A 17,493-nucleotide genomic window follows, 5' to 3' on the forward strand; every position below is an offset into this window, starting at 1 on the left:
ATACAACAACACAACCTCACCTCAACATTAGCAGCAAGGCGATTGATTCACAAAGACTTCCAAACAATGTTGTAAAAAAGAAAGAATTCTTGTTTGAAGCAATGGAAGTCGAAGCCTCTACTTGAGACATCATTGACGACATTCCCTAGAAAGTAGAGGATGCATGGAGGTTGGCGAGATCTCCGAGTATGGCAATGAGGCAAAGGTCATCAACAGTAGAGAACAGCGATCGAGGAGCAGAAGAAGCCTCTCAAAGAAAAACTCATCTCTTCTTCTCCTAGCCGCTCAAACTAAGAAAGAAGATAGGAGGAGATCGTCGACAATCATATGTCCTAGCCATTGCAAATTAAAGTTTAGGAGCTTGCAATACTTTTCATAAATTAATGCCATAAGAGTTATTTTAATCCGTGACTGCTCTACATGCCTAACACAGTGACCTGATATAATTATCGTGCCAACATTGTGTCCAAGCTTAATAAAAAAATTATTCCATAATATCTCACATCTATTTCATGAGAACAATCAAACAAATTAATTACAACAATATGAGACCAAGTGAGAATACGACGCAAATAGCACTTGAGGATATATATAATCTTAGTCAATTTTCATAATCCCAAAAAAGAAATTTACAAACAAAGGACAGTACAATTCAAGAGCCTAGCTATCCTTATTCTTAAGCCAATTGTGGCTCTCTTATTCCATTCCAAGATAGCCTTAATTTCACGAGTAGATGCACGACCCACTCGCTGCAAAGAGAAAACAAACATCTCCGATTAATTATTAATAAAACCAAGCAAAAAAAAAAGTATATAATATAAGGAATTAATTAAGTTAAGCATATATATATATATATATATATATATATATATATGTATGTAGTATAGCATGGCTTACAAGGGTCGGACAAGGCGACCAAAGCATCACCGTTGAAGTTGCATGCGCTCCTTTGAGATCCGTGCGCCCTGTAGTATTCGTTGAACACGACGGAGGCGTGGTTGTTGACGGTGTCGGGTTCAAAACAGGCACCACCGGGTCGGATGGAGCTGCAGTCGACAGCTCCGGCGCAGAGGGTGTCTATGTCCTTTTGCAAACTACGCTCGTTTGCAAAGGGGTTCGCGACGCACCACGTTCGAGGCTGCAGGAATTAATGTACATCCTTAACCATCTTATGAAGATTAACTATAATTATTAAACCCATTAATTTTATATCCTGAAGAAGATGGTAATTACACTTACAGTGTTACGGTCCACACCGGCATTGCTTCGTCCTGCATGAAGAAATATAAAAAAGAGACAACTTATGGTTGATATAATATAATCTATAGTCTATTAACGTTTAAATGTTTAACTAATGCACGCAAGACTAGGTATACAAACCTGCATGGACGTAACTAGAGGCGATAAGAGCTAATGCGACGACTACGTAAGCAAATGGCAGTCCCTTTGTGATCGACATCCTTTGTTGTTATCTCTCTCACTTGTCTAGTTGTCTCTAGACTCCTTTGGTAGAATAGTAGATGACTTAATGCATCAACCACCCAATGGGGTGGGTTTTATAGAGAATTTATATCTTCTGGAGATTTAGTGCGATAAAGGCACTAAATCGATCTTTTGGCTCATTGCATTAATTGCTCAAGATATAGTCGAGTGCATTAATGATTGATTATCTATCTTGCCAAACAATAGGCAGGTATAACTGTATAAGGGTTAGGAAAAAGAGCTCTAAACCAATTTCATTTTACTGTCTAAATAATTTATGTGATACAAGGATGAGTAGAGTTTTTTCTTCTTCTTTTTTCTTTTTTCCTTCCTTGAAGTATATAACTTTTTGGAACATTGCATTCATCCAGCATAAATACAGACAGAACAGTAGCTACAAAACTATCATTACCTTTGCATTCAGAGTATATATATACATATATGTATATATTGACAGTTCGAGAAACTGCACACAATCAAATCATTCTAGTTTTATACAGATGAGCAATTTTTTGTTTGATCAAATTATTCAATACATCACCAGAAAACTACAATATGTTCTCCAAACTACAGCAGTACATTGTAACTTAATTCACTACAAATGCAAGTTATCGCTAATCACTTAAAGCTAACAAAATGTATACTGGTACAGAAGTGCAATTGTCGACTACCGGAACAAAGGCCTTCAATGATTTTATCCACTTTGTGCTGCAATATCCATGTCATCTACTGACCTCCGAATCATGATTTCTGTTGGTTTTAAGCAACCTCTGATACATTCATGTCCAAGCTGTGCTCTTTCATTGTCCCCAAACCCAAATACCACGCCTCTGTTTGTGACTGCAACAGTATGGTACAAACCGGTGCTAATTTGGGAGACATAGTGGGAATGTAGGCTATCAAGGATCCGCGGCTTCATAACTTTGTCCGAGCTTCCCCTATCTGAGAAGCCTAGGCTCCCAAAACCCATCCACCCAAAAGCAAAAACAGAGCCTTCATCTGTAAGGACAAAGGTTTTCCTTTTCCTTGCACAAACCTGTCAACAGTAGCAGCCACCAAGATAAGAATGATCAAGATGTCGTGAAAACAACAGCCATATGATTTTGAGGACACATTGCACTATAAGCATCCAATATAAAAAAAAATTAACTCCAATGTTACACAAATTATTGAATATTTAAAGCTTGTAAAATAGGAAGAAAAGATTCTGCAAGGAAAACTGCATGCAATACAAATACCTTGTGTCTGCGATTTGAAAAAAAAAAAAAAACCTGAAACTGCTTTTGTCAAGGAGAATGGAAAGTGGCAATTGAACAATCCATAGTTATTGCATGAAAGGAAAAAGTTTAAAGATAAAGTGATGTAATTGCCTGTAGTCCAGCCAATGCTCTTAACAGCTGTATTGAGAAAGGGCAAGTTTACAATGATTACTCCATCTGATTATCATTTTTCTTAATCCTGGATAGTTGTCATCTATCAATTTAAGTTAACAACTATTATAACTTCCGACATACTAGACTAGTCGTTGACAGCAGATGTTGCACTCAACTATTATAATTAGCATAATATACAGTAAACTTGAACTTATCTAAAGTAGGATGAACTACAAAAGATGGTCAGTGTTATTATTTTTCTGATTCAAGCCTAAAAAATTCGATCATTTCAAGGGACAAAGTAGACGGAAACAACAGTAATCAACCTGCACAGCAACTTGACCCTTCAGACTGGCCAGTAGTTCTGGACTAGTCTTGTCATTCTCATCACCATGGCCAAGGGCTCCACAATAGCCTCTTCCCCATGTATAAACCTGCAAAAAGATGTTCATATTATTATTTTCCTGTGAGGACAAAGAGAGAGTAGATGCAATAGTAAATTACTCACATATCCACTGGAATCAAGAGCCACAGCATGCTCATCCCCAGCGGATACCCGAACTATACGAATATTCCTCCTCCTAAAAGATTGGATGGCACGTGGAACAAGTTCATCATGCTGGTCTCCATGTCCTAGGCAAAAGTTTGTACAAGAGCCAAAAGAATGAACTGTGCCATCATCCGTTACAGCGAAGGTGTAGCTTGCACCAGCTGCAACCTGAGCTACATGGCCGATACCCTCAAAGAGTTCAATATTCCTAGGAGTAGGCCTGTCCAATGTGTCACCATGACCAAGTTGACCGTGCGCATTACTTCCACAAGTGTACACTTGCCCTTGCCTTGTAAGAATGACAGTAAAGCTTAGCCCGGTTGCAACCTAATATCAAAATTTAGGGGTTAGCTTTGTACATAATTAGCAATCAAATTTGTTGATTGTGGGGAATAACCTAACCATATGCAATTTGCGGTTGTTAATAATGGAGACCATGCATAGAACTTCCCCATATGATTATCTTATGAACTAAATCCTTAGTAGACCAAAATATTTAGACAACATCATTTGTATCCTTTAGCAATATAATGTAGCTAGGATATATCCTGCCCTTGTCTAGCATCTTGGGTCAAAGGTATGTTGCTGATACTTTTGATTGCATCACTGAGAACATAGAAAAATGTTTTGTGAAGCATATCAGAAGATGCTATCACATTTAAATCTAATCCATTTGGATATGCATCCTTTTCTTATTCTCTAAAATATTTTCTCTGTGTAATCGTTTTTTATCTGAACAAGAGAAAGGAATAATACGAAAGAAAAAAAAATAGGAGTGAAAAGCGTCCATTGTCTAATGGATAGGACAGAGGTCTTCTAAACCTTTGGTATAGGTTCAAATCCTATTGGACGCAATTTTTTTCCAGCAATTTTTATAAATGGCTATCCTAATAAACCTTTTTTGAATTATTCAAATGAAAAATATTTCTCAATGGTTACTCTTATACTAAGAATAAACATGATAAATTTATATATTCAGCTCCTGCTAATATGCATGCTTGTTAATATTTGGTAGGCAGCCAATCAAAGTGCGGAATTGAAGATATATACCTGCTTGCAAGGTATGCCCTTCAGTGCTTCAATGCGAGTAGGCCTAAATATTGTGCGCCCAACTTCTCCATGACCACAACAAAATGACGAATTATCCCCACAAGTAAACACCTAACAAGAAGAAAAGTATCTAAAATTCTAAATCAAACCAAGATAACACCTAACACTACTGCCATAAATAACAAACATCAAATACCTCTCCAGATTGCGTAACAAATGCTGCATGGTTGTGAGAGGCAGAAACATGGATCACAGGAGAGAGGGATGGAAAATTGACCCGGCTAAATGCTACACATTGTGTTGTATCTTGACCATGACCTAGAACTCCACATAAACTGGATCCACAAGAAAAGACTGAAGAATCATGAATCAAGAGAGTATGATATCTTCCAGTAGTTACCTGCATCTGGATATTAAAAAAAATTACTTGGGCAATAGGTTACAACAAATATCTACCTATCAACAGGACAAAAGAAATACAATATGGAGAAAATACATCAAAAATATTTATGTCTGTTCATATTTCTGCACATGGAAGCTGAGATAAGCTTATCACTTAGCACATGGAATCAACAGGTTACCATTCTGCTTATCACTTAGCATGGTCAACCCAGAGATATGCTTACTAAATCCATGACGAATGAAGTCTAAGAGCTCCATTAAGATATGCGACTCCTTAAACAAATCAGAAAACAGACATTGTGGCCAAATGCCTGAACTTCAATAACACATGTATCAGAAATTGATGCAGCAGAAGAAAGCTAATTTGAACAAGATTAAAATCTAAACAAGATGCACGCCATAACTAATCCATCATTTCTTTCAGCCTTTTTCAACTCAATTACTCAGTATTTTCTTTTCTTTAGAAAGGTATGAAGAAAATGCATAATAGGACACAAATGTATCATCATCGAATCGATAGAGGCCCAAGCTAAAAAACAAGGATGGTTGTGCCAGTTGGCACGCCCCGTGAAGATGAGATTTTGGCCCTTAGCACGAGTGCATGTCGGCCTGTGTTGCCCCTTGTCGACTGACATACGTAGAGTATCAGACAGCAAATAATTTGTGCCACCTAAAACCCATCAAGGGTTAGTCAAATCACTTTCCCAAATAGAAAAGGTTGAAGTTAGAGAAGAAGAAAGAGAGAAGGAGAGGAGAATGAGAGAAGAAATAAAAGAGATTGAATGGCTTCCTTCATAAGCTCTTTATAGGCTTCTTTTGCAAGCTCCTATACCCTTTTCCGGCAGTAAGTCCTATGCCTTTCCTCGTCCCTCAAATCAAAACTAATTTTTATCACTCAAGGTGACGACTCCCTGTGGAACTGTGATGCATGCCCTCAAGCTCAAAGTAAAGTGGGTCCTCATTTTGACTGATTGACAAAAGGAGCTCTTCTTCTTAGCAAGCTAGGTGACTTCTCTATCTATACGAGAGAGGTTTTGGAAATATATTTAAAGGATTCAAATGACTTTACTTTTGTTTCTGAAGCCTCCTCTAAGAAAATATAAGTTCTTGAGAATGACCTGAGACTCGCGGCTCAAAGTTGCTTGTCAATGCAGAATTTTTCAAGCCTGAGAAGGAGCGTGCAATAGCAAACCTTCAATTGAGCAGGTGCTGCGTTGCACTAAATATCAAAGCTTTACTGCAACCCTTAATCTCTATCCCCTTTCAATTCACTAGATCTCCTATACTAGAACATGAACTAAGGAAGCAATGAGAGTTGCTAACGAGGGTTGGCAGAGCAAGGTATGATCACAAGAATTATTTGAGTTGAGCTTTCATTTGGCTCTTGCTTGCTAAAAGGTTTATACTATACAATACAATCTTCTAGAAAGTGTTCCTTGAGCCTAGTAAGGTCTTCACTTTCTAGAGCTGATTGGGTGGACATTATCCTCCGCATCGCTTCCCCCTTGGGGGGGATCTCTATTAGTTAAAGAATGAAGCCCTTCAGTGAGCCTAGGAAAGGCCGAGGTTCATAAACATAAATCCGGTCTCCTTGATCCCCGCCCCAAAGACAATGCCCAAAGCCTTTCCTTGAGCCCAGTAAGGTCTTCCCTATCTAGAGATGATTAGGACAAATAGCTGAGAGCACCGATTGATTACATCAGTCTTCGCTCAGTGAGCTATCAATAGCGCTTTGCTTGCAAAGCGAAAGAATCTGATTATGTAACAACCATTGATCATGCCAAAAATTAAAAGGGGATAGAGATTATGTAACAACCATTAAAAGATAAAAGATTTATTCTTCAAATCCCATCAAAAATTAAATTTTCTTTCGTTTCGTAAGTATTTCCTTTTATCTATGAAAAATACACTTTAAAATATATGAATAACAGAAATTTTTTAATATCCTTTAAATTTGTCCCAAATTCAAAAAAATTAAAATTAATATGTCAAACTCATTCAAATTATGTTAAAATTAGTATTGTAATATATTAGATTAACTCCATAAGAGTTGATTTGAACCAAAATTTTATAATTTTTAAGCTAAAATTTTAGCATAATTAGAATTATTGCTTTTCCCCAAATTTTCACTCACAAAATTTGATATTCATTTAATTCAAAAAATGAGGACAATTGTAATAGTAAAAGACTCTACTGTAAATTTTGATATATATAAAAAAACCAAAAATATATAAAATACGTGCGAGTAGGCAAGCCAGTGTGCCACTGGTCAAGAGAGTATCGGCCTAGCACATTTCATTGATATGACAATCTTTGGTAAAAAAGAAAATTATTAAATCACCTATGTTTAAGTTTTCAAGTATCGAGATCCGAATTGGCCTCCTGAAAAAACGATATGCATCGATCATATCGGTATATCTAAAAACTAAAAAAAGACTAATAAAGATATATCAAATATAAATTATTAAGTCTAAAACTAAAAAAGTATTATTTTCTCAATTTTTATATCTATCTCCCTTCATCCAACTCAACCTCACTCTCTCACAAAAATAAAAATACCTTTCTTTCCCTCTCTCTCCCATTCCTTCTCCCTATCTCTCCCATTCCTTCTCCCTATCTCTCACTCTCACTTGAAAAAACTCACCTCTCCTTCTCCCTCCTACTGCACTACTCTCCCTTTTTCTCCCAAGCCCCAAATAAATCGATGCTTCTCTAACGTAGATTCAACATCCATCAACGTCTGATGAACTCCTCCAATGCAGATCCGACAACCTTGGGTATGCAATTTTTTGTTTCTTCTTCCCCCCACCTCCTTTGTTTCTCTCTCACACTCTCCTCTCTCTCTCTCTCTCTCTCTCTCTCTCTCTCTCTCTCTCTCTCTCTTCCTCTTTTCTCTCCTTTCGAAGTCCTGATTTTGTTCATTTCATCTGAAATGGTCGAAACTCGCATGATCCAAATCAAGATCGGTCAAGACTGAGAACCTTGCTACTTTTATAATTCTAAAGCAGTCATTTTCAAGTCTCTGACAAAAGCAGTCCAAAGAAGTACATTACCACTACTTTTAGATAATTTTAGCCCATGCATTGAATTGCATTGTAAAATATCCAAAAGCATATATCAACTAGATACGAGTGAGACCTCAATGTAAATCTTCGTCGGTGTGTTGAGTATTAGCAACAAAATCTGCACTAAAAACAGAAATCAGTACTGCTAAGAACCCTGTTCTTCCTTGGCCACTTCTATTGCAGCCTTTCCCTGAAAGCTAATTAGTTTTCAGGTCATGGATAGCCACTTCAGAAGACGATGTATCAAATTAAACATTCTTAATGGAGAAAATGTGAACCCAAAATTAGGAATCCCCCTCACAAAGTAATCTGACTTCACTTATAATGCCATATGATCAAAAGATAATCTATCAGTCGCAGCAGTTAGACACGGGTTTTCTGTTTTCACTTTGCACTATCGCTAATTAGAATTTAGAAAGGAAATTTTTACCTACTAATAGTAATAGACGACTCTAGGAAGCCAACGAAAAAGTTTCAGAGAAATTTAAGTAATTTGATTTTTAATCAATTTGAGAACAGGAATGATATTCAACAACAAAAGAGATAGACAAGAGTTTGGCATAATCAAAGAAAAGTAGTACATTGCCTGCTGAAGTCTCCACAGTGCCAGAAGATTGCTCCACGGACTGCAAGAATCTCAGCACCTTCTTCCAATTCCCACCGCATCTCTCAACGAGATCACCCCTTGCATTCGGCGGCAGGCAAGCAAACACCGTATGCGACTCGCAGACGTGAAACGCCGCGAAGTCAACCATGGATCGAAACTTATTGGGGAAAATCCCATGGCGTCCTCTAAACAACTTACAAGTGGACTCCAAACTCGCAAGATCAGCTGCGCCGAGGCGCCCCGAGCTCAAAACTTCCAAAATCAAGTGGGTAGGAAGCTCCTCGATGGAGAAAGCACGGTTCTTTTCCGCCATAACGCCCTCAAAATCGGGAATTTCGACGAAATCTAGGACTTGGAGGCCGAGATCTCGAAGTAATCGAAGAGGGACGATTGGAATAATAAGAAGACGTCGGCCGGGAGAAGCATGAAAGAGATTAAACTACTGGAAGCGAATCTCGGATTAGAATTGGTAGATCTCGAAGAATAAGAGAGGAAGAGAAGCATCAAGAAGATCTAAAAACTCCTGGGAGACCAAAAGGCGAAGAGGAAAAGGATCAAAACAAGAGAGGAGAAGGCGATTCGACGGAGGAGATAAAGGCAAGGGGATGGAGATGGAGGAGCGGAATCTTCTCTTTTGGCGGATTAAAGTTATAGAATTCTTTCCACCGAGATCTCTCGCGCACGAGAAGCTTCGTGACAAAGCTTTGCACTAGTGGCAAGAGGAAGGAGGGGGAAAGAGGACAAAAAATAAATGGCCGGAATTATTGTGCGGGTATAATTGTGTCGGGGACCCACAGAAAGGAGAAACGCCATTGGCTGCTCAAGAGGAATTTTGAAGCTCTCTGTCGTCGAGGCAGGGTGGGTCTTGTAATTATTAATTCCAGTTGTTATTATTATAGCTCGCGAATAGTGAGCCTAGCGTGGACCAGGAATTACGGCTCGAACGTGGCTTCCACTTGGCGTTAGCTCGTTCCTTGATGGATGACGTGGCAGTTTTTTTTATTTTTTTATTTCCGAGTTTAGATTTATTTATTTATTTATTTATTTATATTCATTTATGCACGTAGGCTGTTTTTGCTAGATCTAGTCCAGTGGCATCTTAATATCATATAGATAAGTATCATTTTTTGTTTCTTAATCTCATGGTTTGCAGATATTTTGAGAAAATAATGGGTGACAGCCCATTTGGTTTCACATAAATAGTTCATAAACTATTTGATAATTAAATATTCCTTTTATCTAATCAAATTTATTTTTTAAAAATTAAAACTTAAAAAAAATAAAATGGCCTATTTTCGCCGAAGACTGAGTTCTAGTTGGAAGCTAGAATTTTAAAATTGAAGATTCTATCGTTGCACTCTAGTCAAATTTATTTTTGTTGGAAGATGGAAATGAGGAACTTTAAAGCTTATTGAGAAACTAAGAGGCTGAGGATCTTGTTTATTAAATTAAAAGCTTGTCTACCTTTACTAACCACAGAACAAATTTTAAAGATGTGATCCACAAATCCGAGGGCAGTTGGCAAATTTTATATCCGAAAAATTGAGGAGGTGATAGTGAGATGTAATCAGAGAAGTTGTAGATTAATTTATGAGCATTGTTGCTAGCAAATATGCACGAATATAAAAGATCTCAAATCCGTCAACAGTTGCATAAAAATTAAAATTATAAGTAATACAATGCCTGAGAGAGAGAGAGAATTTTATCTTTCCCTTTTTCTTTTGAAGTTTTATTGCACGAGAAATGCTACAATGCCCAAGCTTGTCACTTTCTGGTTCTTCACTTTCAGCAACAAACTATCCAAACGTGCAAGAAATACTAAAGAAAGTGTCTTGCCGATTTCAACAGTGGAAACTGGAAACAAATTCCAATAGAAGTACACAAAAGTCAATATTGTTGTGATGGGTATGAATGCGTTTGAAACTACAAGTGCTTGATAGTAGCCTCCGTTGTATTCCGATGCTCATTTTGCTAGCTTTGAATTTGGGAATCCTGTGAAGACCTGCAAAGGGTTTAACCTGCTTGGATCTGGATGGAGCTTTGTCTAGTACTAATAATATTGCATTTGCCCTTGGAAAGATTCATCGCCGAAGAAGAACTTGTGATCTTTGTAGCCGCAACATCTGACAAAATTGAAAGAGAGTAATGTTTCCTCTTGCCATTTCCATACAAAATTCAGCATTAAACCACATGTAAACAAGTTCAGAGAATCCACTAATTCCACGTTCGAACAAACATGATAAGCTCTCGTACTGAAATCTAAGTAAAGAATATAACTGAAGTTCTAAACCAACCAGGTTGTTAGTTAGTTGTTACTTCAAAACCTTTCTTCTGGAGCTCAGATGTATAAACGACAATATTTTCTGGACGGCTCATCAAACTCTTGAAATACAGGAAGTATGTAAAGGCATTCAGAAGATTTACTATATTCTTTAAAGAACCTAAATTTACAAATAACTATCTAAACTTGTACAGTGCTAGAATGGTAAAATGAAACCACCTTCGGAGGGAGACATAGCATGTTCCAACTGGTTGCCAATGAATTCATGAGTCTACTTAGACATCATGCAGAGATATGCAGAAATCATTATACAGTTTAAGCTTTTTTATCTAGTGACTCAAACAGGAACATTTCCAGGATTTCTCATTTCTTTCTGCCATGCCACTTAAAGTTCCAAGATTGTTGTATAGTAATATCTTAAAAAGTGATGGTTAGATCTTGGCAAGAGTTACAATTCGCACCAGCTTAAGACAATCACCAATGACCAACGTAGGAGACTGATTCCAGGCCCTGCATAATGTCATAAACTACACAATCACTAAAAATTTTCAAAAAGAAAAAAAGGAAAAAAAATGCAGGTTAACTACCGGTAGAATAACATACATAGAAGGAAGCGTAAAATTTCAAGATGGGAGATTTGATTGCAAATTTGATCATCCAAATTCTTTCCAGAAGATGGTTGAAATTTGCTACTTAATAAGTAAATTGCATGGGCTTGTGTTCCATTAAAAAACTTGTCAATTCAAGTGAGGATTCTGTATGTTACAACTTATCATCCACCTAGATCAAATTAATTTTTAGGCAAAAAGAGGATATGTCACTAACTGCAAAATGTTATTCTTGAGCAATGCAGCAAGTGGACGCACTTTCTTAGATTCAACACAGCTGGAAAGCGTAAAGATGGAGAATTAACAAAACCAGCAGAACCAAACCCAATCAGCAAAAAAGAAAAGAATATTACAAGATAGAACAACACAATCAGCAGTCAACAACTTAGGCCTTAAAAAGAACACAACCTGCTAATGCCATCACAAATTAAAAAGAACACAACCTGCTAATGCCGTCACAAATTTGTGCATCCATCACATGGAGCAACTGCTGAGCTGACTTTAAGCAACTTGGCTAGATTATTGTGCAGATGCTATAAAAGGAAAAAGAAAAAAAGAGAGGAGGCAATAAATCAGAGATTTACAGGCAAACATAATTAAACCTTATTAATAGCATCAACTGAAAAAAAAAGAGAGGAGAAGGATGATCAAGTCTATCACAGAGCCAATGAATCAGAGATTTATAAGCAAAAACAGATGAACTTGAAACATGGCATCCAGAAATATGATTTCAAATCTAGCTGAAGTCCTGTTAATAATACAGATTTACAGATAGCATTTGCTGGAATATCTGAATCAATTTAAAGATCATCCAAGTCAAGCAGCACATAATCTTTTTCATTCTCAAGCTGTTTACTCTGTTCCAGGTTCCCTTCCATTTTCTGATCTCCAAACAAGAAACAACCTTGATTTCCTCTTTATTCAACTGTGGCAGGCTGGCAGCAGAGATCCTCTTAACTTTCGTAGTCAAAGTGGAAGCAAAAGAATTCTACCAAATCATATGGCCACCAGAATGATACATAATGGTGATTAGTAAGATCAGGAAATATTTGACTGACAAAATATCTATGTGTAAACTGATTCTGCATCATAATTGCAGTCGAATTAGTATCCAGACACAGAAAATCCATTATATTGAACAAACATGGGACATGGATTCTCATTCCTAGTTAGTCTGCTGACTAATCCAGCGCTCCTCAAAGAGATCTAAGGAAGATAATCCTAAGCCATACTGCCATAGCATTTAAAGAAACTATAAATTTGTTGGGAAAATAATAATGAGAAAACTTTGAGGCCAAAATCAATGAGGTCCACACATTACAAATAATGGATAAATGGTGGAATATAAAGCTCAAAGAGCATTTTAATGTCATATGCTCACTTATTCAAATACATTAAGGGGAGTGGATATGAAAATAAACGAAATCGCATTGATTATTTAGGAAATGTTAGTAGGGTATATAAGTACCAAATTTCATTTAGACTTTGGCCCCAAGAAATAACCATTCTAATGGGTAAGTAAATTTATGCAACTTAGCTTATACACACGCACCGGACGGCTCGGTTCGGTTCGTGGGTGGTCAAATCCAAATTATTATTTGCTCTGTTAGGTGTATGTGCAGCATCTGTTGTTTGAAACCGAAATAGTTAATCTCGATTTGTTGGAGCCTTTTTTTTATTCGCTCAAACATTTTTTCAATTGGCTCAAGCATAAGGTGGATTGGGTCGGGCATAAGGTGAATTGGCTCCAGCACAAGTTGATTTTGCTCGAGCTATTATGACCAGATGCTTTTGTTGACGAAAGGATGCTTCCTTTGGATTGGCGATTTTTTCAACCGATCTGATTTTTTGCATCCCTTTACAGTGGTTGTTCATTTATTATAAATAGTCTATTGATATGCATTAGGAAATGATCGAATGAAATTAAATGAATTGATTTTATTTATTTATTCACTTGTACATTCCCAAGATTTTCGTTACTGTACTAAGAGGTAGTACTGCACTATTCTGGTTCGACAAAGCATTCGGATTTATTGTTTCCTTTCGTGTGCAAGGCAATCATTGCCTCATGAGAAAGTGATGTCCATTATTACAGGACCAATCAATGGAGATTAAATTGGTCTCAAAGAGAGAGTGTTAAATACTAGATTCGACTAATACGGTATTCTGTAATTTATAAGTTCTTTAATTAATTTTGTTACCGCATGGGTTGGATTTTGTGAATTTTTTAATCGGATCGTATCACCAACAAAATTTTCCTACCCTTGGTTATGGTAGCACACATGACATGAAAAATTGAGATTAGAAACCGTTGAACCTTGCCAAAGTTCAATGAATTAAAAATTTTAATGGTTCTAGTGTTAAACTAATCCATAATTGGAACAATTTTGTAAACATAGGATACATAATCTAAGGAATCATGAGATAAGATAAATTAGATGAACTCAAGTGCATCAGACACTCCTCTGCAATATGATACAATGTCTCAGAGTATGCAGTGTACCTTACCATTGAGGAGCTGTTTGTCTACTTAGTCCGATAAATACAACAATGTTAAGTACAAAGTAAACTAAAAACTGCAATATCAGAAGTACGTATAACACCCAATTAGCAAAGTAACAGGTAAGAACTAAGAACACATTCTGTAATCATAAATGTATATTTTGTCTATGCTTAAATATGTCGAGTTATAATTCCTATCCATTTTCATTAGGAAGAGTCATCCAGTTAAATAGAGCCATTGAAGCCAACATTGGGTTAGTACTAATCTGCACAACAACTTGAAATTGAAGCATATATTAAGGAACCTCAGGGATGGGGATTAATATCTTGCTGGAAGTAGTTGTCAATTTATTTTACTTGTCAGAATTACTAGAAAGTTTTATTTGGACCATGACATACTTGTAAAGAATCATAGTATTCAATATTCATGAATAGAAATCTGATAAAAAAAAAAGTTCTCCCTATTTTACAAATATCCACTAGAAGATGTCTTGTAAATCAATATACATAAATTTTAATATTTTACTACCAAATATACGCTACCATACTGCGCATGAGTAATGCAGTGATTAATTGTCTGAAGGGAGAGATCAAAGCCTTGGGTGATTAGCAAAAAAATTCTTAATAAATCTGTTATTGAAGTATAAATTAGGTTATATATCTCTCAGATAATAAGCCACCAGTGAGAAGAAGCCCAAAAGGGGCAAGTCTAATTTGGCATGGCAAACCCTAGCTAAGAACAAATCTAATTCAAGTAGTTATAATTGAAGTATTAACATACACTATATATAGATCAATCAGAAGAAAAGAAAAACGCAATTGAGACGAATATTGAAACTAAGCGAGAATAGATAAAATAAAGGAAGTCTGATAGCTCCTCACAGTCTGAGATTTTTTTTGGTGGAGGTTTCCGTCGGTGGTGTTCGCTGCTTCCGGGTTCCGGCCATCATGGCTCCCATCATCCGAACTGGAGTTAGATAGTGGTTTGGTAGTAGGATCCGGGTTAGGATGGACTCGGATCCGTATCCAATTACATTTTACCATTCTTTACGTAGACTTTTTTTAACGCTTTACAAAATATCAAAATGGCTGTCATGCCATAGTTATACCCTTATTTTAGATTAAAAAAAACAGAAAAATTAAGAATAAAATGATAATTTCAACAAAAAAAATCTGGTAATCTCTAGCAAATTCATCTTGGATTACATTGCTTATAGCAAACAGTATGTTTATTGAATAATGAAGTACCAATAATGAGTAATAAATCATTTAAGGAAGAAGAAAAAAAAAAAGTATGAAGAGTTTAATAGGGATGATGATTTGATAGCAAAAATATCAGTGTCTTTATTTTAGAGAAGCCCTCCTCTTCGTTTATTGTTTCACTAAATCAACTTACTTGAGTTGAGATTGACTTCACCACACCCTAAACTGGGTTCATGGTAAATATTTAATTGCTAATATTTTTTTTGTAAGTGTGCAGTATTTATCCACTGATATTCTTATTTCAATATAATATTCTCTATTTCTATTAAAAAAAAACCACCATTGTCAATGGAAGAAAAAAAATAAATAAGAGTTTTTGGAAACACGAAATTACGAAGTCCATGATGAATGTGCTGGAGAAACATATAACACCACATCTAAATGTTGGTAATAGTGAAGATCTTGCAACAGGGAATGAAACTCCTTTCGGAATGCAAGTCTTAGCTATCCTTAATGATCTTCCACCTTCTTAGAAATTGGTTGTAAATGCCTTATTAAAAATACAAATGCCGGAAGTTTGGTATTGAGCTTTCCCTTTCCTTCTTCACCGGGTATATATCTCTGCTTGAATTTATAGCATCAATATTTTTGTTCTCTTTTAGAGGATATTTTTTTTCTATCATGCTTCTCTATATTTTACGTGCTTCTTGTCGCCAATCCACCTAGCTTTGTTCATCGTTGGCTCCCCTCCTTGTTGCTTCGCCGTTCCTCTCACCATTTGATATTTTATTTTATCAAAATCATATTAAATAGACTAAATCTTTGACTATGGGGCTTTCCCTGAACAATGATAATAATAATTATTAGGAATCAACTTCCATTAAAACATGCCCATCTGAATGGAGAAAAACAAAATAATCAATGATGGTAAAATAATAATAATAATTTAGTGAAATTTTGAAATCAATAACTTTAAGAATAACGATAATAAAAACTATCCATATTTAAAGAAGTAATTTACGAGGTAACTTTCATAAACATAAACATAATTACAAGTATAACAAGAAAAATAAACCCAATTTACCACTACCAATAGGACGCCGTTATGAAGCAAAACTTATGCCCACCATCAAAAACACTTTATCACTTATATACACATGAGTATGTCAAAGTTGACTGAGAGATTTAGCCATCATGCATGTGGTTTGGTTCTAACACTTCAATCATTGTCTCACTTTAATTTCACTCTTCCATTTGGGTCTAATTCTCACAAACTCTCAACTTAAATATAGCCACTGCTCTCTGACACATCTGTCTACCAAAAGGCTGCATTTATATTCCCACCTAAGATCTGAAGAAAGAAAGGCATGGGTGAGGAAATTTATACTCCCAATTTGCACACCAAGTGGAGAGGAGAGAGAAACAGAGAGTAGAGTCAATGGAAACACTTAGTCCACAACAATTAGAGCCTATTGGGATCTGTGCAATTTATTTTAGGACTTCTCCAAGTCTTGACTAAGAACACTGACCACTTACTTACTTAGGAGGCAGCCCAGGCCCTTTCCAAGCCAAAATGCCATATTTGTACTTCTTCTTCGCATTCACACATATATTTCTTTCTCTCATTTAAGTTCCAGAAAAGTCTCTAGAACTACTGTAACCAGGAGGACTACAATAATGCTGCACACCTTTTACCTTTTTTTTTCTTAAAATTTACCTAGAGGCAGTAAATTAGCATGTAATATTAATTGTTCTGAGAAATAGAGGGTTCTATGTGAAACAAATTATAACGAGCATTATAAAAGATTATTTTTTTCTCAGTAGAATTATGTTAAACTAAGGTCATGTGAGTCACGAGGTAGGTTAGCCATGTTCCATGTCCATCGGAATCGGATTTTTCTTAACGGTCGGGCGCGTACGTCAGCGTAACGGCCGTTTATTTTGTAATAGTACAGCTCGAGAGTGTCGGCAGATCCCATGGGCTAACCGGTCCCCCTGCTATCTACTCTACGATGGCAGAGTAGTAGAATACGCGAACAGTGGGGGGCTAAGTTGTAACTCTCGGGATCACTATACTAACTACGAGCACAGTGACGCTCCTCCACGTGTCCAATTGCTCCTTCCCCATATGATGAACGGTCTGCGAATGGGAGTTTACAATAGTACCCCTCGGAAAAGGAGAAAATTCCTCTGGTTAGGAGGCGATTCTTTTCCTGCTTTACCGAAATGATGACGAAGCTCATTGGTGGTTGGCTGGGGGCCATGCGAAGTTTTATTTACTTGGCATGTTGTAATTGGCCGACTAATTTCGTTAAAGCTTAATTTTCTTTTGACTAAGCTTTTAGTAAAGAAGCGCAGTGGGCAGGAATT

General features: G+C 36.5%; 2 protein-coding genes, 1 long non-coding RNA gene and 1 other non-coding gene across 5 annotated transcripts; 1 reads left to right on the forward strand and 3 right to left on the reverse strand.

The window, feature by feature from the left end:
- Positions 1-682: 682 nt before the first annotated feature.
- LOC140785004 (major pollen allergen Ole e 10-like) lies at positions 683-1,561 on the reverse strand. The gene is made up of 4 exons (XM_073132679.1): positions 1,381-1,561; positions 1,240-1,271; positions 898-1,138; positions 683-749 (listed from the first exon to the last, which is right to left on the reverse strand). Exons 1-4 carry the CDS (start codon positions 1,457-1,459, stop codon positions 724-726), a joined length of 378 nt encoding a protein of 125 aa, XP_072988780.1. The 5' UTR covers positions 1,460-1,561; the 3' UTR covers positions 683-723.
- A 388-nt stretch (positions 1,562-1,949) lies between these two features.
- On the reverse strand, positions 1,950-9,246 carry LOC140784135 (ultraviolet-B receptor UVR8). Of its 2 annotated transcripts, none has more exons than XM_073131359.1 (6): positions 8,504-9,246; positions 4,652-4,861; positions 4,456-4,566; positions 3,364-3,732; positions 3,182-3,289; positions 1,950-2,518 (listed from the first exon to the last, which is right to left on the reverse strand). In XM_073131359.1, exons 1-6 carry the CDS (start codon positions 8,840-8,842, stop codon positions 2,177-2,179), a joined length of 1,479 nt encoding a protein of 492 aa, XP_072987460.1. In that variant the 5' UTR covers positions 8,843-9,246; the 3' UTR covers positions 1,950-2,176. The 2 variants fall into 2 exon arrangements, with proteins under 2 accessions (XP_072987460.1, XP_072987461.1); XM_073131360.1 differs by having other exon boundaries at positions 4,652-4,855; positions 8,504-9,150.
- On the forward strand, positions 4,188-4,259 carry TRNAR-UCU (transfer RNA arginine (anticodon UCU)). Its single transcript has one exon. It is a non-coding gene; the product is annotated as a tRNA-Arg (tRNA).
- A 972-nt stretch (positions 9,247-10,218) lies between the features above and the next one.
- Positions 10,219-14,877, reverse strand: LOC140783476 (uncharacterized). Its single transcript, XR_012108148.1, has 4 exons — positions 14,803-14,877; positions 11,862-11,951; positions 11,272-11,320; positions 10,219-10,652 (listed from the first exon to the last, which is right to left on the reverse strand). It is a non-coding gene; the product is annotated as an uncharacterized lncRNA (long non-coding RNA).
- Positions 14,878-17,493: the final 2,616 nt, after the last annotated feature.

This window comes from Typha latifolia, chromosome 3 (genome assembly GCF_019914945.1).
Source record: "Typha latifolia isolate L0001 chromosome 3, TyphaL0001v2, whole genome shotgun sequence".
Classification (NCBI taxonomy): domain Eukaryota; kingdom Viridiplantae; phylum Streptophyta; class Magnoliopsida; order Poales; family Typhaceae; genus Typha; species Typha latifolia.